Here is a 23,217-nt window from a genome sequence, read left to right as displayed (position 1 = left end):
ATAGGAAGTATTATGAGGTACACCATACACAAGGCACCATACAGAATCACATATATAAAACTAAGCAAAATAAACTACAGATACAGGTAAGAGCTAGAGGAGGCTACTTATGAAAAAGTCATTTTTACTCATCTAATGTTCAAAACTATGTAAGGAAGTAAATAAAAAAACGTTAGGCTGCAGTTAAAAAAAAATAAGGAAAGGGATGTTAAAATGCACTAAAAGACCTCTTTTAGAATATTGTAACAATTACGATCACCATGATATAAAAAAGATACTCTGGAATCAGATGCTCTTAATCAAGCTTAAATGAATGTCTTAGATTGGCAGAAACTCCAGAATACAGAGGACCATGTGGGGGAACCAATCGTAATATTCAGAGCCTTCCCAGGTGCTGACAAGGTCCACTCCAGGTGGAGTGGAATTCATCAGTATCAACAGTGGGACTAACCAGAGGATACAAGTGGAAGCTATGTGAAAGTGCATTTTAAACCGAGAACAGAAGGCACTTATCACACAATCTTGTGTGAGTGTGGAACAAGGTACCCAGCCATGTGATAGAAGCAGATACCCTGGCTCTCACCAAACAGCTGGATGAGATCCTACAAAACAGGCCAGATGAGCCCAACAACTTCTTCTCATTTGTAAACTTCATATGTTCTTAGAAGCAGACTTAAAGTGCCTATTATATACTGTACAAACAGTACAATAATGGTTTTCTTAGCTTGACTTTATATCATATTACTGTTAAATAAAACCTCTCGACTCTGGGTTCACCAGTGGCCTTTAAAGAACATAAGCCATACTGTAAATACATTTTTTTAAAGGATCTATTTTTAGGACATGAACAAAACAATAACTTGATCGATAACATCTAACCCTTAGTCAAACAGTAACACACTGGCATTCAGTCAGGCATAGAATAAAAAAAAATCATTAACAGTGGCAAAAAAATGTTAACCTTCCTATAAAATCATCAATGCAATCCACAGTTATTGAGTGTCCTAACTCGCATTTAGCTATATGCTTTTTCTAGGTCTTTCAATGACTGCAACTTGTTTTCATGTTAAAGAAAAACCAAAACAGAAGCAAAGGTGTTATTCCAATAACTATTGCTCCCAGCAGTATATGTGTATGTGACAGTTGGATTTCCGCGCAGAAAACAGCCCCCCAGACATACTTCGGGCAACAAAAAGGTCAGATATGGACAAAAATGAATTGTATGCATACAAAACTGCTGAAATGGAACTGAACTAATTAGAAGCGCACGCTACTACTACTGCTGTCACTTACAGTCCAGCAAGCTTCCTGTATGAATTTATTGATGCAAAAGATCTCATGCCGTGAAGCAAATTACCAGCAGTTTTCCAATATTCACACAAGAGCACTAAAGTACTGCAGGCACATCAAACAATGTCAACAGCAAAGCGCGGCACACTCAAGGCCAGCACGTGCATCGCTGCCGCCTACCCTGTGATCATCTCCCACATCGGCTGGATCCGCAGCAAAAAAACCATGTGGCAGGAGAAAAGAGGTGTAGCTAACAAAATGGGTTTTCTCCCTGAAGGATAAAGAAGACCGGGAATTACAGCCTAATTTTCCACCAAGGGATTTTAAAAGTTAATCAAGTTAACAGTATTAGTGAGACAAACTGCCTGCATGCACTTCAAGAAGAACTTCCATGGGAACTGTACTTATTCTGGACACCTGGCACAGTAAGACTGAGCTTTGTAGTAATCTACAAATATAGTTTCCACCAAATTCATTTTAGTGCAGCCATTTTACCGTACACAAATAATATAAATAGAAAAAGTCCTACTTCTCATTCTGCTTTTTCAGCACTGGGTTGCTACATTCAGCATGGCTCAGGCTTTTGCATGTTCGTACTCTTCCCAAGATCATTTTTCCAGACTAAAGGAAATGTAATTATTATTAATGAGCCAAAGAAAATGTAACTCCCCATCTAAGACACTGTGACACTTCAGGATCAATACTGGAGCTTCCAAAACTAGATTCACAGAATGCAAAGCAATTCTTTTCCCCATTAGAAACTACCCTGCATATACCCCCCACCCCCCCAATCAATAAAGAAAATCTTTAGCGTTTTAAGAAGCTGTTCAGTTTGTCGTGGTTCTTTTTGTTCAACCGGTCAGTGTAATTATGTACATCTGTGTTCAAAGGAAGCTTCATTGTGCTTTCAGTCTGACATGAATTACTTTGCCTTTTCCATGCCCTTCCTCATCTTGGAGACCTTCTACTCCAGCTAGCGAGATACCTGCCTCCTGAAGCCGAAACACTCACTTTAACAATCTTTCCTATCACAATCCATCACATTTACACTGCGACAGGAAACCAGTATGAATTAAAAAGCCCCCCCAAAATCAGATGTTTATCCAACTGCTAATTAAACAACCTTTCTGATTTATGTATAGACGTGAGTCATGGTTTCAGATTAAATAGAAGCTAGTTAAAAATCCCCAGCCATTCCAAAAAAGCTCTATTTCTTTTATCTGAAAATCTCAGCCTAGAATGAAATGGAACTCCAGAGGGAAAGCAATGAAACTGGTTAATTCATCCCTTGTGTTTGCAAGGATGTGTGGGACGATTCACAGCCCCTGAGTCATAACACAGGTGTCATGGGCATCCGTCATTTCAGAAAGCCCTATTTATCCCTCACCCTAGTGAAACAAAACACCTAATGGGGAAACTGCATGGTACAATTACAGAAACCAGATTTACCATTGTGCAAACACTCCTGGATGACAAATGACCCTTCTCATCACTTTTCCATCATGTACTGAATTTTGAAAATGAAGAACCATAGATGCATCTCCTGACAATTTCTTGGAGCATTCTTAGCACCCATAGTTATTTGATCATTGGGCTGGATTTTCTAAACTTTTAAAATGTTGCAGGACAAAAATAAAACCATTAATTTCTCATCACTTTCTCTTACTTTGGCAAAAAAAATGTCGCAAAAAGTAAGTTTTCAGATTATCTGCTTGGGGCCAAAGATAATGGATCATTTCTGCACAGCATTTGGAATCCCACCCTAAAGCTTTCCCACAAAGTCACACAGAATAGAGCACTCAGGGAAAAAAAACAGGTGTGGAGAGATAAAGGGATTCAGTGATCTACAAAGCTATCTGAAGGCAGAGAGTGGCAGTGTCACTGCATCTCCAGAAAGACATTCACCAGTCACCTACATTCCCATTCCCTGGAAAGAATTGGTGTTGCCATGGCAATGCATCCTAACAGTGAAAAGAAACTTTGCAACAGCCAGGCCTCTGCATGAGCCAGTCTATCCACGCCTGCTCATAAAAGACACTCATTTCACTACCTTTCCTCTTGAAATCTAGGCCCACCTACAGGCCAGGGGCACTTACTCCTACTCAGATGTCTGACATCCAAAGACTTAAAACAGGCGTGGTAATTCTGTATCGATAGACAAACATCCTGGAGGTTCGTGAGGACTGAAAATACAATCTGAGACGAGTAATTTTCTAAGTTCTATCAGCAGCTGTTTAAAATCGTAGTCATTGAAAATGTAATACTGAGTGCGTCAGATTTATGTTTTAATATTCCTCTTTTTCAGATTTAAGAAAAACCACAAACATTAAACATGTCCAAATAGCAAGAATTAGACATTTGCTGGCATTATTTTGAATGTTCTTGTTCCCGCAGGAGCCCTGTAATATTGTTCTCAAGCGACTGCCAGATTTTCAAATGGTGGCGAGTCAAAGAAAATGCTAAACACTAATCACCGCAGCCTATGATAGCCCCCCCCCGATGGAGATTTAGACTGAAATAAGTGGATTCTGAATCACACCGAACCGTATCCTGTGCCTACACGTTCGTGCAAAAGTCTACAGATGAGTGCCGGCCACGGCTCACTGGCCTCGTGAATTTACAGTGGATCTGAAATTCAACCCCTCTGTGGGACAGATGGCACAATTGATTAACTTGTTTTTGTTCAGAAGAAACTTTCTGCCACAAATAGTACCACTTTAAAATTCATACAGTAAAGCAATGTTTTGATTTTTTTGAAACTGGATATCTCCAGTAGGTGTATTTATTTTGGTCATTAAGCAGTTTTATTGACTTAAATCCCCTAAGCAAATACAAACCCACTACGAACTGACACATTTGTGATTCACAGACGACTGAGGGGCGAAGCTTGGACTTTCTTCTGACCCAAGTGACCCATGTCATCTTAAAACCAGATTTGGGGTCTAAAACAATACACTAAACCCTGCACTGCGTCCAAGAAGTCACTCAATAAAGGTACAATGTAGAGCTTTACCTTGGTTTTTCCCCAACATTGTGCAAAAAGACATCCCACCTTACAAAAAAAGCCTCTTTAAAGACTATCTGTATAGACATTCTCTTTTCAGCTGTCCTTGGCTAATTTGGAGCCACCAAAAAGCTTTCCAGCATTTTTTTCCTCAAAAACCCTTAAGTGAAAGGTCTGAAGTGCTCTTCCACACACACAGACTAAAGTACAAACTCCATTCAGCAGAATCCTTTATCAAATATTAAAAAGCCCAAGAGGATTTTGAATTTTATTTTAAGTTTTGAAGGTAAATGCATAAGGAATGAACTGTGAAACAAAACTGGTCTACTTTAACTCTTCACTGGCTAGCTTTCATGGTAACCTACTTTTCCCCCTATGCAATGTGCTTGTTTTCAGCTCAAGGTTAATATAAAGGCGTAATTAAAGATTAAAGCAAAATCACACACAAACTCATAGGCTCCTTCACTCTAGACCGGAAGGGGGTTAAGATCAATGTACTGTATAAATGCTTTCCAATCCTGGAAACTCTACCTCTTTAGGTTTAGGAGCTTGCATAATTACACCGGCCCACAATTTCATATGATATACCATGAAAGGCACTATATAAAATAAATGTTATTAAAGTAATTGAGATTTGAAGGAACGAGATCCAGAAGACCTATTAGCCCAGGATGACAGATGTGTTATAAATGGATATGATATAATTTCTATTTTCAGGTCATCTATTTTCTTCCCAGGCAAAAGAGAATGCAAAACATATTTTGGTGTTGGTTCCCAGAAAAAGAACAGAGGCACAATCACCGAGTGAGCACCAAGGCAAGTAAACTAGTAAATAGTATTTCAAGCTTGAAGTCCAATTGGAAACTCAGGTGAGAGACAACAAAGAGCCCAAGAACAGGGAAAAGATCTACGATAATCATAAACACTTGTTTTTGTTTTTAATTTAATGTAACCTGATGAGTAAAGTCAGGACCTAGACGTATCCCTTTGATTAGAGCTGGTGTTCAGAACAATTGGTCATAGCTTGAAACCTGTAGGAAAAAAAACAGAGGTGCATATAACCCACCACCACCAAATCCATTATCTGTGTCATCAATACACAATATACTGTAACCTGACACAGAAACTATTAACTGTACAGACTACTGCTGTCCATTTCCTTCCCTCCACCAGCTGTGGAGGAATCTTTGTGATTCACTGCCATCTTTCTAGCGTTGATTGCCTTTTGCCATGAATGCTGTTCCATTAGTTCTTAAATCACAGCTCAAACTTCAAAAGAGAAGTGTCATTGGTGCTCCTGAGGTATACTAAGAGTGGACATCTTGTTGGTACAACATGAAACTAATTTATGCCCAGGATGTGGTACAGCAAATGTGAACAGCAGGCTTTGTCCTGTGAAAATCTGATAGTTAGCAGAACTTTTTAAAAAAGTGTAAGTCATTTGAAGATGAAGCAAAGTTCAAGAGTAGTTTAGTATCTCCTGTGGCATCCAACTCCACACAACTGCTTCCTTGATTATTTCTCTTCATACTACTGTATATGCACTGAAATGAAACAAAAGGGATATAATGCTGCTTCCATTAAGTATTAACTGGTCGAAAGCTTTGGAAGACAAAATAAGACCATGCAATATTTTGGGGTATTTCTAAAGCCCCAGCACTCCTTGCAAATGTTATTGTGGTGAATAATTAAACTAGTCGTGTTACTTGCTTTGTTGCTACATGACATCGTTTGATCTGCCTTTAATAGCATGCAGATCGCTGAAGACATCAGGTCCTTCAAAAGCCTTCCAGAAATCTGCCAGCAATATAGCATACTGCATATGGCTGCTTGTCTTTGTTTGATGAACCGACTTAACTTCAAATCTGTAAACAAAGATCACACACCCACTAAGAAGCACAGCAACGCAGAAAAATCCCTACCGTGATTCCGTACTACAGTGAATCTGAAATGTAAGGGTGCCCAAGGACTAGTTGAAAATAAAAGTGAATATTCAGTCCTGCAGTTCCAGCAAAGACGTTTTGCCAAAATGTTTTGACCGGTGGAGGAAGGGAGGAGCCAATTTTGGAAATTCAAATACCGAAATACAAGAAGTAGATAATAAAATGAAACACCAAAGTAACTTCACTTAATAGGATGTGGGATCATCATGTACATTCAATACCGTATGAACATGCTGTTGCACACAGTCTACCAGTCTGGAATTCTCAGGACGCTAACCCAGGTGTTTCTATTTTATGTCCAGTACCTGTAAATAATTATTAATAAAACTGCACCATGGAATGAAATGTGTAGGACTTAAAGGAAGTTCATGTTCACCCTTTTTCGTTCAAATATCCATTCGTTTTTACATTTCCAGTTCACCAACATTGATGCACTAGGCCCTGACTGTTTTAGCTGAAATAGAAGCCTTTGTACAAACCTGCTCACTTCATCAGTAAAACAACATCTAATTTACACCAGACAAGAGCCTTAGTCGGTTCTGGAATGAGTTAAAGTTTTAAACAGAAAGAGGGTACGTTTTATAGTTTAACCCCCACCCTGTTTTTTTTTTTAAACTTTTGTGCATTCTACAATTCAAACGAGGTTAAGAAGAAGAGCACCCTGCCTCTTGTACAAGTCCAAATGATATTTTGATTAATCGGGATTGTATCTACCAGGAAGGAGTCACCTTAATCCAGAAAGGAACAGCATTTTTCATACTCACACTTTACCAATTTTTTTTTTAATAATGATGAGCCACTGAGCTCTTAGAAAATCATATCTGGTTTATCACTTAATTGCATAATAACCCAGCAAATAATACCAAAGAAAACTGAAGCACGAGCATGACTGCCAATTGTTTGCCTACCAAACCCAATATGAATAATGCAAAGATGTGTTGATTGGAATACTGCTTCTAGTGACAGCTTCATGTTTTTAGACCCAGAAAAGATAAAACAAGCAATTTCAAGTGGACTCCCTCCACACAGACTACATATGGGACGTAGGGGAACTCTAAAATCACCTGTCTCTTTTTCCTATGCTCTAGCACATTGCTGGCACACCACAGGCCTTATACCCACATATCCTGCAAGACTTTACTTCCTTATATATATATCTTACAAAGTGAAAGTTGTTTTTAAACAATGGGCAGTGTATTGGTTCTACCTCACAAAACACTAATCCACACTTCAGCTATTGTCTGCATCTGTGTTACACAGACTTCTGCAACACGAGTGTCACATAAACTACAAGCTTCAAACGGTAACATAAGAAAAAAAAATACTTACAGTCTTATACAGATTTTGCGACTATCAAAGGGGTTGAGCCAAGAAACAGTAAAAGCTTGGTTAAACATTACATCAAACATATAAAGAACTGTAACAGAAACACTATTAAGTTAATAAAGGATACATTAAATGCACACTCCACAGAAGGTTTCTGGTGTGAAATTATCAATGTTTACCCAAACCTCCAGAGAATCAAGCTATAAATTCAGATATAAAGCTCATACATCTTTAATGCCCAAATCTGAAATAATTAAACAGTTAAACCCGAATTGTAGCATATATACAGTATTCAATATCAAGTACACCAGAACAGTTTGGACAGCAACACTTCAAAGAAAAAGACCGGCTTCTTTGAATAAACAAATAAAAACCATGATTGTGACAAGACCTACTATACACTCTAATGCATGGACACTAGAATACCTCTAAAACGATCACCTCAAGTTTGAATCGGTATGAATTAGTCTGCAGATAGAAGCTCAGGCCGACACAGCTATGGGATCAGGCACAGTATAATTACCTGACTTAGACAAAGGGAGACCCCAAATGCTTTTTTTTTATATATACATGGGGGCCTCCCCTTCATCACACTGTATCACAGGACTGAGCTGTATCTAGGTAAAATGCTATTTCAGGAACTTTGCTGCCCACATCCTCGTAAAGGGAGAAACCAATGCTCTCAGAGATACAGTACGATACCATGAAATTCAAGCAGGTTATTATATTCGTCTATGCAAAACCCCATTTCAGCACAGTCCACCAGGCACTGAGGATAAAGGCTGCTCACCGAGTTCCTCCAAGGATCAGTGCAATTTGTTGCCAAACCAGTGGCATAAAACTCCAGGCACATTGCAACACACTCTCCATTAACTTGAGAGACCTCATTATTGATTAAAGTAGACATAAGAAGATAGGAGTCACAAGTTGTCTTTCAGCTGGCTACACTTAATTGTTCACTAGTTGCTAAGTGATCCCCAAATCTTGTCTGGACACTTCCTGAAAGCTTTTCTTTTCCTGGATTTAAAAAGGTCAGCTGTTTAAACCCATTCAGAACTGAGCAGTAGCAGTAAGATTTTGCCCTTTATATTGGTTAATCAGCTAATTAGGAAATGTCTTGAGAATGAGAGTCAGATGATCCAGGAATGAAGGTTGTGTTAGAATCACTAAATGCAGGCCCTGCGTGTGCAAAAAAAACTTGATCTTGAGTACAAACCATTTAATCTTTTTATATTAACTGGGCCAGTAATCAACATGGTTAACTGCACTAAGCAGGGACACTTAAGCACAAAGCATCATCATTGGAATAACTAAAGAATTCATTAACACAAAAGGTGTGGCCTTGGTTTTGATGGAAGTGGAAGAGGTGCGAAGTACCCAACGGGCACTCCGATATGCAGGTACTTCCATTCAATTTAGCGAGTAGAAACTGGAGTGGTGTCGCTTGAAAGACTGGCAGTCCAACTAAAATTGGACTTGTCCAATACCGGCAGGTATTGACAGGTAACTAATAGACGTTTCCGCACACGGGGGTTCGATGAAGAAACAGTAAAGTAGTAATCGGCTACTTCGTTTTGCACTGCTACCTCAGCAAAATCAGGCTAGACAAAACCCAGGCTAAATGATCTCGGTCTAACTCGATGCTTTTTTTCCCCCTCGATGCCTCAAATGATACGGTTGCAGAGTGAGAGAATTAGTCGCCATTACCTCTAAATCTGCCTTACGCTGTGTAAGCTGCTAATGTATCCTTTTTGACTTACTCGTATAAGGAGTGTTAAGATAATGACCACCAAAAAGTTAAAAAACTGAATGGAAATAAAAATAAAGACTCGGCAAGCATTTAATAATGAAGTGGAGGGAAATGGCGCAGGCGTACGAATTTTAAAGTCTCCAAAAAGTGTCTTGCGTGCAATTGTACTGAAAAATACACCCACCTTTCAAAGGTCTATTTATATATATATATGGGTCAGTCAATGAGATGTTGGGTTTTGAAGGTATAAAGAGGATTTCATTCCTTTTGTTTTCCTACTTAATTTCTTGAGGTGGCAACGCATCTTAAAACTACTTAGTAATAAGAATTAAAAGATATGTAAATGTTTGCTTGACAAAAACAAAAATAGGTGTGCTGTGAGCTGGAGTCGTCCAAGCACAGCGACAACAGAAATGAAAACGAAAAAGGGTTTCGCTGCCTCCGTGTACAGTTCACCGCTCGGAAAGCTGGCGGATAGTAAATTAAATAAAAACTTTTAAGTTCTTTAAGTACTTTTTAAAAAAAAGGGTGACATGCTCTCCGAAAGCCTCGCAGCGGGAGGTCTGACCAACTAACTGCTTACAGGGACATCAGAAACAAGCTATTTTACACACCACGAAGGTTTTAACATTTCAAAAGCTTTAAATCCATACAGTCCATGACGCGAATTAAAACAAAACAACCGAAACGGACGAATAAAAAGAAGAAATAAGCGCATATGTGAATAACGCATGGAAAATCTTACGCGTGAGAAACCGTGTACTAAATGACACTTAATTACATTTCGTGGCTTAAGCATTAAAATGTATCAACAGCAACAGAAAGAAAACCATGACTACTACAGGCAAATAAACCCCACATAATTAGCTATCCCCCTTTCAGGGATTAATGAATGATTAATTAAATACGAGCTACACTTCATCGTGCCCCAAATACCTCAAGCGTTGACGCAGCCAACGCGAGACCTAAATGTTAAGACGAAGAAAAATGCTAGAAAAATTACAACATAAAAATACATCTCAAAACCAAAAAAAATTGACACAGAACAAGCTGCAAACCATAAGAAACAGACTTCTCACCGTTACACCACTGGAACGGGTGCATCAATAAATCACTGATACTTCTCGGCGGTGGGAGAAGAAATTGTTTATAAACAAAGAACCCCCCCTCCCCAGTTAAGCAGCTCCTTCAATTCGCCACACGCTCGTCAAGGTCTATACATGGGGTAGATTTCTCTTTTTCCCCCCAGTGCCGCGGAAGTCGTGAAACGAGAAAAAAAAAGCTGCAGTGATACACCTTCTTGAATATTACACTCCTAAGACAACAGGGGGTAAAGAAAGGGAGAAAAAAAATTATCCGAGCCCGTGCTGTAGTTGTTATCGCCTCTCACGATAATTCCGATATTTTTACCTAGAGTTACTGTGCTCGTGGAAAGGTGTCATTCGATTTGTTTAGTGTTACAAACACCATCGATGATCCAGTTTCCTTTTTTTTTTTCCTTCGGCTATGAAAGTCTTTTGTTAACACTCTGCACTCGACTCCTCTTCGGTATCAAGTAACAGCCAGTACTGACACACACACAAAAGCTCGTTTGCTTTCTTCTCCACCTCCGCCCAACGGCGGGTGAAGGGCATTCTCATCAACCAATCCTCCCCTGCCTATTGTTCATCTTTTGCGTGGAATGTCCTTTCACGGGACCCCGCCTTCAGCAATGTGGGGGTGAACTACGCTCTTCTGTTAATCAATTTATCTACAGGAATTAAAGGCTGTACATGAGTCGCTCGGGCGTGTTAGGTCAGTAGGTATGCAAAGCGCTACTTCTTTGTTACCACTCGCGCAATTGTAAAAAGTTCAGAAGAAGGATTATTCTGTGCACCAGTCTAATCAGACTTTTAGATGGGAACAGAACAGAAGTGTTTACGGTATAACTATAATAATAATTGATGATAATTCAAACGTTTTTATTTTTAAAACAGTCTCAATTTCCAAATGCACTTTACTTAAGAGTAAAAATAAAATCACACACCGGAGGGGAAAAAACAGTACATAATTTAAGAGCAAATGAGCACAAAATCATTCCCTCCACAAACTAGTATTTGACACATAGTTGTACAGAAATACACTTGGAAAGAACATAATTTAATGCAAGTACTTTCTAACACCACAGTCCAACCTTTTTGAGAACACATTTTTAATTATTTTGCAGTAAACATAGGAATAAAGTAATACAAGTATTTTGGCAGCTTGTTATTGTTACAGGTTTAGTGGAAATGCAGGGCATTGGCTATCATCAGAAATGTAGTCATCAGGTTAGCTATTTTTCCATAATACCAAGTGACCAGCCTTAAAATGGCAACATTGTGTCATCATAAAATACCCAAGAAAACCAACTTTTGCATCCCCCATTCTAAAATACAGCCAAATAGTAAAGAGTAAAAAAAAGTACGTGTAAAGATTAAACCAAGAAAGGCAGAGTTAGTCTGACCCTGCTAGTTCTGCATCCCTGAGTTTTAATGAGTCACCCCACATCTCTGCTGAATGAGAATCATTGCTTAGACAGAGTGTCATGTTTGAGAGTACAAACGTATTAAAGACGGAAGTGTGCACACAACTATACTGGTCAATCCCAAACTGAACTTCTGGAATAAAAAGATCCCAATTTTATGGAATGGAATTCTGAATTGCATGTCTCCTTTTTGCTCCATCAAACTGTGTGGTTGAGACCTGAGGAAGTTCAGACTGAGGATATCTGAGTTCTGTCTGGGTGTATCAGAAGAAGTAGACCTGGTTGTAGCTGGTGAACGCGCTAGTAAACATGGGAACATAATTGTACATCAGTGCTGCCTCTTCATCTTCAGGATTGGAGAAGTGATGGGAACTCTTCCTGGCTGTTATCAAGACAAGAGGGGAAACGTCACGTCAGATTCAAGTCACATTTTACTATGTACTGTAATATTACTGAGTCTCAGCACTGATTCACAATGTTCACTTTTCAAAGCTTGAACTTTGCAGTCGAGTCGCAGTCAAACAGTGGAACTTTCTATCCATTACAAGTCAAATGTACTGTATAGCACCACCAGTTTCTCATCAATGTAATTGAATTATCGATTAATAAGCTTGTTATACCAAAATATTACAATAGAAAGCAAGTAAGGCATGTTATATGAAAAAACTAATATTGGTGTCTTCGAAACATCCAACCCTATTGCCAAAAAACCACATGGCTCATGTGATTCTCTCTTTCAGCTGTGCAATATCCCTTTGTGTTATTCTGCAGAGAGACACTGCTGTGATCTTTCCTCTGTCACACATTACAGAATTTGGTGCCATTTGGATGTTTATATGATCAAAGGTCAACCAAATCAAATGGTGCCTGAGAGCAGAATTGACGGCTGAAGCAGAATTGATCACCGAAGAAGGTAAACAAAGCACAAACACTGCTGTGTAAACCGGAAAGCCAGAAAAAGAGAAGTGTGAAATATAAGTAAGAGTTTGTTTTCTGAAGGAACTGCACAGGATGTTGACTAATCTTACTCTTGGAGTAAGTCCTCATCGTGTCTGCAGCAAGTGCTTAGTAATGTGAAAATTGGCCTTGGTGTTTGTGTGTGCCCAGCAATCAAATGGCGTCCCATCCAGGCTGTACCTTGCCTTGCACTCACTGGGATAGGCTCCTGGATACAGAAGTCAGAAACTGAATGAACGGATAAAAAGGGGCTTGTCTACATCTCTGAAAAGATTTTCACACTTTTGCCCTTCGCATCTTTAATTGTTCTGTTTTCTTGTTTCTCCAAGGCACAAGTCTTAAGACAATAGTTACATGATGTAACAGAGAAACACAATTTGTAGTATAATTTCATTTTATACCACGCTGTGAGCAATATTAAAGAAGGGTTTTCAAATAGCGTGTGTCATCCTCCTGATTGAAGCCACTATGGGACGCTTCAAGATAAAAAGCAGTTCCTATGAATGGAACAGCAGGAAAAAGAGAGTGGATATTGCCAGCAAAATGTCCTTCGTCTTTCTCCACAGTGAATAAGTCAGCTCTTAGGAAAACAGTCTCCCCATACTGTCTCTCCAGTACTTCACCAAATCTCATTTACTTGGCTCCAAAGCCTTGGATGTAGTCAAAAAGTCCTCGAATTAAAGAAATTCACACTTTTGTCATTGGTTTACTGTGTGCTTCCATGCATTTGTGCTTCAAAGTGCATCCAAAAATAGTGTTAGAGTAACCACCTAAAAAATAATCTGAATTCCACAAAGAGTGCTCCCAGAGAAAGTGATCCAGTGAAAAAAATGTTTCCTTAAGCATTCTGTTGTAGTATTTCTCTTACTTTTATCCCTTCAAGCTCTGCAGACAATATCCGTTTTGTATTGTGATGAAAAGATCTGGGCTGTATTCTTCTTAGATGCTGTCACGGTATGAATTCTCAGGTGACAGCTGACATGCCAAGCATAGGGAAACTGCTTTATTTCCACATGTATTTCTTCTTTCTGACTTATTCCATTTCCTTTGAAGGCTATATCTACTGATGCACCATAAAAATGAAACAATCTAAGTTTTCATAAATAGGTCATTGGGCCCATACATAATTATCCATCCATCATCTGAAAGAAACTTATTCCTGGATGGGCAATTTACATTTTATATAATGAGCAGAGAGGTTTGTTAATTGCTTGGGCACTACTGTTTATTGGGATAACAAAATTCTGAGCTCAATACTGAAGGATTTTTAACAGCAAAAGAACAGCCCAGAATGAAATAGTTTTAGAGAGAATAATGGGAATCTTATGACGAAGAAAGGGCAATCCTACATGAATGAAACGCATCTTTTACTGGGCCGTTTCCCAAAGAAGAAATCAACAATATGCCTCAGAATGAATTTTTGGTTTTGAGGTTTTGGATTTTATCAAAAATGTATGAGCTAAAATTGCCAAAATGAGAATAAAATAATGATTCATTTTGATAAACCATTAAACATGCCAATGGTTTGTATGATTTTAATTAAGCCAAAAAAAGATTAAAGATATGTGCACATGCAAAAAGCAGTTGAAAAAGCAGGTGGTCTAGAGAAAGCAGGAAACAGTCCTCTTGGTAAACAAGCTACATCCAGAAAGGCACACAGTCTGGGTGTATCAGAAGAAGAGATACAGTGGTTGTAGCTGGTGAATGTGTCATCACACCAGTCTAGGACCATCACACCCATTTAATCCATCCGTGTAATTGATATCAGGCAGTAGTGGCTACAACACAAGACATTCTAGGGAAAACCAACCCATCCAACTGAAGGAAAATGACCAACATTCTCAGATGTCAAGGGGTAATGTTAGCATCTGAGAAATGAAACTGTAGACCACAAAGCATCTGGGGTGGCAGCAGAGGGAGTGGTGAAACATGTGTTTTTCCCCAGGGATAAATGCCATTTCATGTTTCCCAGACCTGACAGAAGGCATAACATTGCTGAGCCCTGTGTTGCTCAAGCCAGCCTGTGGGTTCGGATGGAGGTGTGATGAGGGGGGAGGAAACTCCTTAACACAAGAATGCCTCTGGGCCAGACTGAGGGCAACTGTACTGATCAGCAATATACTGACCAAGTCTTTGACCCACCAGTATAGACTCAACCCAGTCAAGAAGTACTGATTTTCTAGCAAGATCGCACAGTGCGAGAATTACAGTGGAAAAACTTCAAGAAAGCAGTGTCTGATCTGAGTCCAACAGAATACCTGTGGGACCAATTCACCATTGCCATCAACAAGAGAGCATTTCGACTGCACAGCCTTCGCCAGCTGGCACAGGAAGAATGGCGGAAAATCTGATCTGGCCAGAGACTGGTCAGGAATACACGTACTGTATACAGCTCCAGGATTCCATTATTGCTCAGGGAACACCAGTAGCAATTACAGAACATTTTTTTTTTTTTTTTACGGTGGTGTGTCCTGTTTCACACTGAAAACTTATTGAACCTGTATTTTTGTCACATTTTCTGCAATATCCGTTTTAAACACGTGATAGATTTGAGAGTTCTATTTTTTCAGTGCTTGACATCATGTGCTTGACATTGAGTGTACCACACTGTACTTTTATACCCATAGCCCATTCATACATACATAAGCAATTTGGATGAGTGCATATTTAATATAAGTTAAGTGATATTAACTTTAAAACAAAGTTTAAAACAATATCGTTATATTTTATAATCAACGAAAACACTAGTAAATACTTTTGATTCATCTGTGCAGTTGTGCCTTTATACTGTATTATGTTTGCATGTACGACAATATGCAAATGTTTTATAATACAAAGATCTCTATATGTTCTCCGATAGTGCTTAAATCTCCTTGTATGTAACCCAAATTACCTTCATTGACAAAGAACTCTGCCAGTAAAGACGACACTCGAACTGCATTCCTTGAATGTGGATATTGCACCTTTGGGTCCCATTCGAACCGATTGACCTCTGGGTGCCACTGGACTCCATAAAATGGATATTTCTTTCCTAAGTAGAGGATTGTTAAAGAAAAAAATTAGTTACGTTATGTTGAGAGGGTCTCTGTGGACTTTGTACATTTTCTGCTGACGCTGCAGTACTTTATAAGGTGGACATCCGGAGCTGGTTTGAACTTGAATGAAGAATGCTCCACACAAGGGCTACTACTGTATGTAATTCTATATCGAGTCATATAGAAACGCATGCTACGAAACTAAGTAACCAGTTGTGTTAAAAGAAGTTATCTTTGGCAAATAGGGAAGAGGATTTCAAGAGCGTGATCTTGGAATGCTGTCAATCTAATAAGCAGAGGGAAGCGTGGTAGAGAACAGAAAAGTATATTTAAGGACAGTTCTAATTTAATCACTTGGAGAAAAATACACAGAGCAACTCTGTGTGTTTCACTCTCATGTGCATGAAATAAATACGTCTTTTAACAGACTCCTGACTATCTTTTAAGGGGAAGTGGAAAAATGTCTCCAACGGTTTAGGTAATGTATGTATTGAAGGCGCCAAACCCTATCTAGTAGCATGGGAAGAGATCATGACAACTGAATCACAGCCCAACAGTGTGAAAGAGAACCATAGGGTACCAGCCATTATGACATTATTATACATTTCAGAATAGCCAAAAGTTCTGCCTTGCTTCAATGCAATGACATGTTCAGAAATCAGGTCATGTCTTCAGTACGTATTTCATCAACACATTTGTAAAATATTGTTTTTCCCTTTCATTACAGTGTGTTACTGCTCCTTCATTTTACTGGCATTTATGTCTACTTGGGGAGAAAAGGGAGATTGCTATATAATAGCAAGAAAGGTATAAGCGTTTTTCATGACTTTATAGATTGTGAGCAAAGTTGACTTGACTTCTCTATTCACATTCTTGTCTTGAAAATTCAAGATCAAGTCTTGTTTATTGTGTCACAATATTTTTACAAAACTCAAATTACAGTTTCATTTTTTTCTGTGTTTAAACAAAACATTATAATGATTTTCTTGGAATTATTATACAATATATACTTATACTGTATTATTCTTTCTTCTAGCATTAACTTCAACATCATAACAGCTCACAGAGAAACAGAACTGCATAAGCACTTCACGAAATTACTGTACCTTCCATTGTGGAAACGAACTTCACGCCATTTTCTGCTATGTTTGTGGACAGGATGGAAAAGAATTGTTCCAATTTTTCATTGCCTTTGAATGTCTGTGAAAACAAAACCATAAAATGAGGACACACAGCTCTCCAAGATCAGCTTCAATACACACTTAATAATAGATGAACTTCTCATCTTCAAAATTTGATTTACTATCTGCACAATGTGCAACACAACTCAAAGGTCAGTGATCAAAAAGAAAGAGACAGTGGGGATATATTCATCAGCAACACTATGTTTCTTTCAGTTTTGACTGTGAGAATTAGCACAGCATTGTTTAAGTTTAAACTGAAGCAGATTCCCTCTGAGTGTCTCGTCCTCTCTGGCAAAACACTACCCAATCCTTGGACATTAACCTCAAAAGTCACGCCATAGTGATGGAAATTTCCAGTCAGTGGCTCCTGGGTCAAAGCCTTCAAAGTTTCATGTGGAAAATTCTCAAACACACGGCTGGATTTTGCGGCTGAAGAGGAAGAAAAAAGAAAATGAGATAATTAAACTGATTGGCAACAGATTTCTTTCAGCTAAAGTAGGCTGGTGATACAGAGTTTCATTCGGTACTTACAGCCAAAGCACATTATAAGATAAGACAAGAGAGGTACAACACATTCAAAATAGAAAATTGAAAATATAGTTTTTTATAGATCTTGGAAAAAACTATAATGCAGCAATAGGCTTTATATATTTAGCTATGTCAAGGCACACCTATCCCCTTACTGAAAACCCTGCTGAACTAATTTATCATTCAGTCATTTTCAGGAAGCAAGCTTGTTGTGTGCCAGCTAACTGCTGTGAGGAGGTTTATGCTATCTCTAAATATAAAATCCCCAATGTGTGCACATTTCCTCATTTTATTTTTTCAGATAACAGAGTAGGAGTTCAAAGCAGGCCGTTCCTGCAAAATTTTTAACACCTTTTTTAACACCTCTGTGACTTTTCAGACCTGCGCAGATGCATTGGCAGTAAGGTCACTCAATGCCTCACTTGATAAGGCAGTTTAGCACTGTCTGGAAAAAAAACAACAGTGTAGGCTTGCTCGAGAGACGAACTGGTACATGTGGCACCATCTCATGGCAGAATGCAGTATTTTTGTCTCTTTTTTTCATGAAATACAGGGATGACAGATAAGTTGTATGTTCTAAGAAAAAAACTCATTAAATGATTTTACCATAATATAGGCTTTCTACTTAGAGCTCTTTATGTGCCATCCCTGTGAAATGTTCTTCATTCTCAAAAATCAGTTCATGATTCTGACAGATTCTAAGATTCAACAGCTGGTCATGTCAATTTTCCTGTCATTGAGTTTCCATTACACCAGAAAACAAAATCAGGATATCACACAAGTAAAGCACTCTGTGTTACTGCAGGAGAGGTACAACATTCATTTAACAAAAGAACACATTTTCAGTGAACTGGCCATTACATACACTTTATATGCACCTGAAGTGAACAGATATAAGCTAATGGGTTTAGAGAGTAAATCTAAAAAGAAAAGCTACACATCTATTAGTTTAACTTATTTTGCAATTTTTTATGATTTTGCAACTACAGTAACGTGCATATTTTTGTTGTAATTTTGTAGTAAATCCCCTTTCACAGGAGTGAAGAGGAAGGAGAGTGAATGATCTTCTGTTTAGGTCACAAAGAGTATCTCCTTTAAAAATAAAAAAAACTTTTAAAAAACAGATAGCCAAAACTGATTGTTAAACAAGATGCAAGGGCACAGCAATCAGTTGTATGAAAGGTCATGCTTAATGTGAAAGTGAAAAAGAGTACAGCGTAATTGTAAAGAATAAGAAAGTCCAGCAAGTCTAGTCCTTTGATCTGCATACCGGTTGTCAGGTTGAGAGGCAAAGCCAGGTTTTCTGCAGGCGTCTTGGTTAGGAGGTTCTCTTTGGCTACTAACACAGTCAGTAGCTGGTGCCCCAGACATGTCCCCCACATGGGAAAATAGTCTCCTGAGTCATAGGCCTGGACAGGACAGAGAAAACAGCTTCTAGAATTAAAAGGTCAGTTAAACAAGGTCCTTGCAAATAGTAAAATCATATTTGAGCTAAATTAATAGAGGAATTCTCTTACACTATACTGTATTGTAAGTAGAGTGTTTTTATTTATAAAACGACAAAGTTGTTGTTCTTAGAGATAAAATAATAACCACCAAACACCGGGAAGCGGATTTTACATAAAGGCCATACTGTGCAACCACATTCATTTGCCATTTAGGTACCAAACAAAAGGCAAAACTAGATCCTGTTGTTCCCAGTCCTGCTCCTGGTCCACACACCTGCTGATTTTCATTCCAGCCCGCCTTCATCGGATAACTGAAGACCTACTTGATCTAAGAAGTTGCTTCAATTTAGTATTTGCATTGTGTTTCTAGTCACAAGTTTGGGATTTTATTTAATTTATACCACACATTGGTTGAAGCGCCAACATGTTTATGAGCTGGGAACAAACAGTTAAATGAATCTTAATATGATTAAGTCAATGAAGGGTTTGATTGTGTAACTGAAGGCTTGGCTGGAACAAAAACCAGCAGGTGTGGAGGTCACTAAGAGCAGGACTGGAAACCACTGACTTGATAAGAGTTTGTGCTGCACCAAAATAACAAATGTGAAGAAATGCAAAACTCAATGGTTTCACAACAAACCCTCAAGGCAAAATGAAAGGTGTATCTCAGGACTTTCCTTGTGTGAGATGGAGGGGGACAGTGATGAAAGCATGTGCGTTCTCATATTGAAAACCCTCATTCTGATATGCAACAGATCTGCTTACCTTTAGAGCCAGCTGGTAAAAAATGATAGCAGCTTTTGCAAAATCTGAGGTCTCTAAATCAACAGCACCCCCAATAAACAGCATCCTGTATGAGAGGAAGAAGATTTGTCGCCACAGTTTACAATAAGCACACACCACCAAATGTTTTTTGCATTTCTCTTAGTTTTAAAACCCCCAAAGGATCTGATGAAACTCATGAGGCGTCTTAAATATCACACAATTTTATTAACTCGCCAGCAGTACAACGTTGTGGGAGCCAAACGATTCACTACGTTTTTTACCTATTTCACAAGCTGGTTGTGACTTGGATTCTCCACACAGCAGCACATGATTGGCTCAACACTGAAGGCTAATATAATTGTTAACTGTCAGGACCACCTCTTGCACAGTGACTCTGAGCTCAAGGAAGCCTCAGGGCATCAATTTAGACCACCTACAGTAGATTTCAGTGCAATTGAACCAAGTTATCCTTTATTCCAATAGCTACTAACCTGCTTAATTTTTCAACTGATTGATACATTTTACTGTATTTATTTTTTATCATGCATGTAGTGTAGGTATCTATTTCACACACCGATGACCTGATCAGTGCCAAAAGCTGCTATGTATTTTTTTATCTTATGCATGCATGTTACTTACTTGTTAATGGTTTCATATTGTGTTTAATGTGTGAGGTAATGTGTTATGGCTTGAACCTGCCTGCAAAGCAGAGTTCCCATGTGGGATAATAAGGGAAGTAGGTACAGTAAGAGGGGGTGGGGCTAGCGTTAATCAGCCAGGGCTTTCTCGGGTCATAGTGAAACAGAGACCCCTGTGATCTGTGATGGGCATCTGCAGGCTCGCAGTTAGAGAAGTTCAAGAAGAATGTGCCTCTCCTCCAAACAGCACTGCACCACCTCTGTATCACTGGGGAGCTTATAATATTTATCAAGAGATGCACGGCTCAATGTAGGAGCAGGTCAGAGTAACATGTCTCCACTTAATTGTTGATATGGGGATTAATATAAGGACACAATTAGCTGTTCCAAATTGCATGAGTACATGCAGGAGTAATCGCCGACATAATTGGCGATTCTGCATTTGTCATAAAACAATCGCCTGTTGCCAGGAATAAGTAAACCAAAAGGGACAGCCTGCCAGAAAATGCTGTTCTCAGCAACATACATTTTTTTTGTCTCTTTGTGTTCCCTCTTGCTTCTGTCAGTAACATTACTGATTTAGTAACTTAACCAGGTCAATTGGTTAAGTTGAATTAAAAAAAAATAGACTTTCTATTATGAAAATCAAACACGAACAGGCTTGTATACCACTTAACAGCATATTCATATGTAGAACTGAATGAAAGAACAAGACAAGTGTGTTGTTTATTATTAGTCTGTTCAGTTTATTAGTGTTATCACCTGCCTTTCAGGTATTGTACGTCTCAAGAAATTTCTATACACATACCCATTTATTGAATTGAAGATCTTTTCATAGTCAGCAAATGTCAGATTCAATCTAAATAAAAAATAGAGAAAAAAACAACGTCACTGACACACTCCGAATCCAATTCAAATCCAATTTTATTAATGCTTGTAATGTACATAACACATTCTGTAGTACACAAGTAGAGTCCTCACAGCCTACACATTACTGGAGAGTATCGTTTTACCTGACAGGCATCACTCTGCTCCCAGCAGACTCCAGGTATTTCACATACGATGCGGGGATATATGTCTTTCCATAGGGCTTCATTTCATCGTCTACTACTTCCTGGGTCAAAATGCCTAATGAGACAGGAAGACCATGGAATGTGGTTATAAACCCTCATTTGAGCACCTCGATATCCTAATGTTTTCTATTTTTCTTTGGATGGGGCTGGGAGGAGCATTTCATTACCCTCATCACAGTTTTGATTCTCAGAAACATCTAACAACTGTTCCTCTTGTTCTTATTGTACTATGTCTTTTCTCACATACACACTCCCTCAAAGCAGTTTTCAAATGCTGAATTGCCATTCCAGCCTGTTGTTGTAATATTGTTTGTTTTATGGTTTCACAGACTCAACTGCCTACCAATCGGTATTTACCGATAAAACTGTAAAAGTTTTTTTTCTTTAGAAAAAAAGTTACAACATTGTGTTAACTACTCTGACACAAACCCACTTGTGTAAACTAGTTTCTTAACTTACAGGCCTTGCGGGCAAACAGGTTGAACTGCAGAGTGATGTGAGGGCCGTAGCATTTTCCAGAACAAGATATACTGTAACAGTTACTTGGATAATGAACAACTAAAGTAAACGAGGAAACAGAATAAATGTGATTTTTATGTCTCCTATTTTATTAAAATGTTCTGTGTTCCCATGAACGATTTCTTTATGCTTTGTTTTGTTGTCTGTTTAATGAACTTGGAAACAGTTTAACATCCAACTGAATTTAAATCCAATTTAAATCAGTTATGGAGTGTGAATACATTTCCTTAAATGAAACCACCTGCACTTGTAAATTTGTCAGCAAGCATGAGTGAGATACTGGGGTTTAAGGAATTTTCAGAAAGTTGACAAGTCAAGAATCTTTGAAAGAAAATGGGCTGCATATCTGTCCTGTTTGAAAAATACAAAAAAGTCGAAGACATCGTAATTAGTATGTCAAAACATAATCAATGCAGTCTGCAAAGTTTGAAACCTCCCATGCATACATTAAATACATTAAAACGTATTTTCTCCTAAAATCAAATTAAAAGAAAATTAACTTAACATTTCTGCACTCCAATAACACTTTTAATAATGAAACAGTATTATTACATTTAGGTTTATTGTAGCTGTTTTGGCCTTATTCAATATTCATTAATCGCGAAAAACAATACTGTGTATAAACCACATTCTTACACTGCAGCACTGATAGACCGGTACCTACCGATAATCGGTCTGTCGTTGACAGGATCTTTGAGGTACGCGGCCGGTAGGGCGTCACACACATAGCCGACTGTCAGGAACAGAAGCACATAGAGACCGCGCATTTCTTTTTACCTCCTTCGTTTCAAATGCCTTGTTAAAATGTTGAAACGCGAGGTATTAAAATCAGAGTCTGCAGTTACTCTCTCCATAAAGCAAAGTGGAGCGGTTCGAAGCACAGCCGAGGCACGTGAACCCGTGTGCGGGTGACGTGAACTCGGGAATATCCTCGGTATCAGCTTCCGTTTCTGCTTTTGCTTTCTGTTCCGTTTTGTCCTTCAGCTCTGTCACGGAAAACAATAAGGCTGACAAATATGATTGAGAAGTAATGCTAAATAAGATCCTTTTCTCTTTTTACGGAAAGAAGTAGATATTAGGTACTTCTGCATACCGAATGTTTTGTTCAGTGAAGTCACTAAGGCCGACATTGTCCTGTTGGCTTTGATATTTGAAACTTCATTGCGTGTATACCGTATACATACATTGCATTTTTTAAAATCTGCCAGTGATTATAATATAAACATTTCATGGCGTCAACTTAAAATGAAT

The 23,217-nt window shown here is 38.5% G+C and overlaps 2 protein-coding genes across 4 annotated transcripts in view; both read right to left on the bottom strand.

Annotated features, from left to right (window-relative positions):
• The window catches only part of rnf122 (ring finger protein 122), a 32,604-nt gene extending 21,666 nt beyond the window's left edge, over positions 1 to 10,938 (bottom strand). Inside the window, exon 1 of one of the 3 annotated variants that reach the window (XM_015337316.2) lies at positions 10,724 to 10,938. Coding sequence is in view for 2 of the 3 variants with exons in the window: in XM_015337255.2 (XP_015192741.1) it covers positions 10,393 to 10,417 (25 nt within the window). In the remaining variant the exon portion in view is untranslated. The other 2 variants (XM_015337255.2, XM_015337192.2) reach the window with 2 other exon arrangements.
• A 319-nt stretch (positions 10,939 to 11,257) lies between these two features.
• LOC102696303 (gamma-glutamyl hydrolase) lies at positions 11,258 to 22,892 on the bottom strand. The gene is made up of 9 exons (XM_015336814.2): positions 22,631 to 22,892; positions 21,388 to 21,502; positions 21,183 to 21,233; positions 19,737 to 19,821; positions 18,794 to 18,932; positions 17,318 to 17,424; positions 16,918 to 17,011; positions 15,670 to 15,807; positions 11,258 to 12,201 (listed from the first exon to the last, which is right to left on the bottom strand). The coding sequence occupies exons 1-9, from the start codon at positions 22,731 to 22,733 to the stop codon at positions 12,083 to 12,085; spliced, it is 951 nt and encodes a 316-aa protein (XP_015192300.1). The 5' UTR covers positions 22,734 to 22,892; the 3' UTR covers positions 11,258 to 12,082.
• Positions 22,893 to 23,217: the final 325 nt, after the last annotated feature.

The sequence above is a fragment of the Lepisosteus oculatus genome, chromosome 2 (assembly GCF_040954835.1).
Source record: "Lepisosteus oculatus isolate fLepOcu1 chromosome 2, fLepOcu1.hap2, whole genome shotgun sequence".
NCBI classification, from domain to species: Eukaryota; Metazoa; Chordata; class Actinopteri; order Semionotiformes; family Lepisosteidae; genus Lepisosteus; species Lepisosteus oculatus.
This window is presented reverse-complemented; position numbering and strand designations above follow the sequence as displayed.

Coding starts and splice junctions, on each gene's coding strand:
- LOC102696303 (XM_015336814.2), bottom strand. CDS start 22,733: ATGCGCGGTCTCTATGTGCTTCTGTTCCTGACAGTCGGCTATGTGTGT. Junction 21,234..21,387: donor AGCAGAGTGATGCCTGTCAG/GTAAAACGATAC, acceptor TTTTTTATTTAG/ATTGAATCTGACATTTGCTG. Junction 17,425..18,793: donor GCCTCTCAACCTGACAACCG/GTATGCAGATCA, acceptor CTTCCTCTTCAG/CCGCAAAATCCAGCCGTGTG.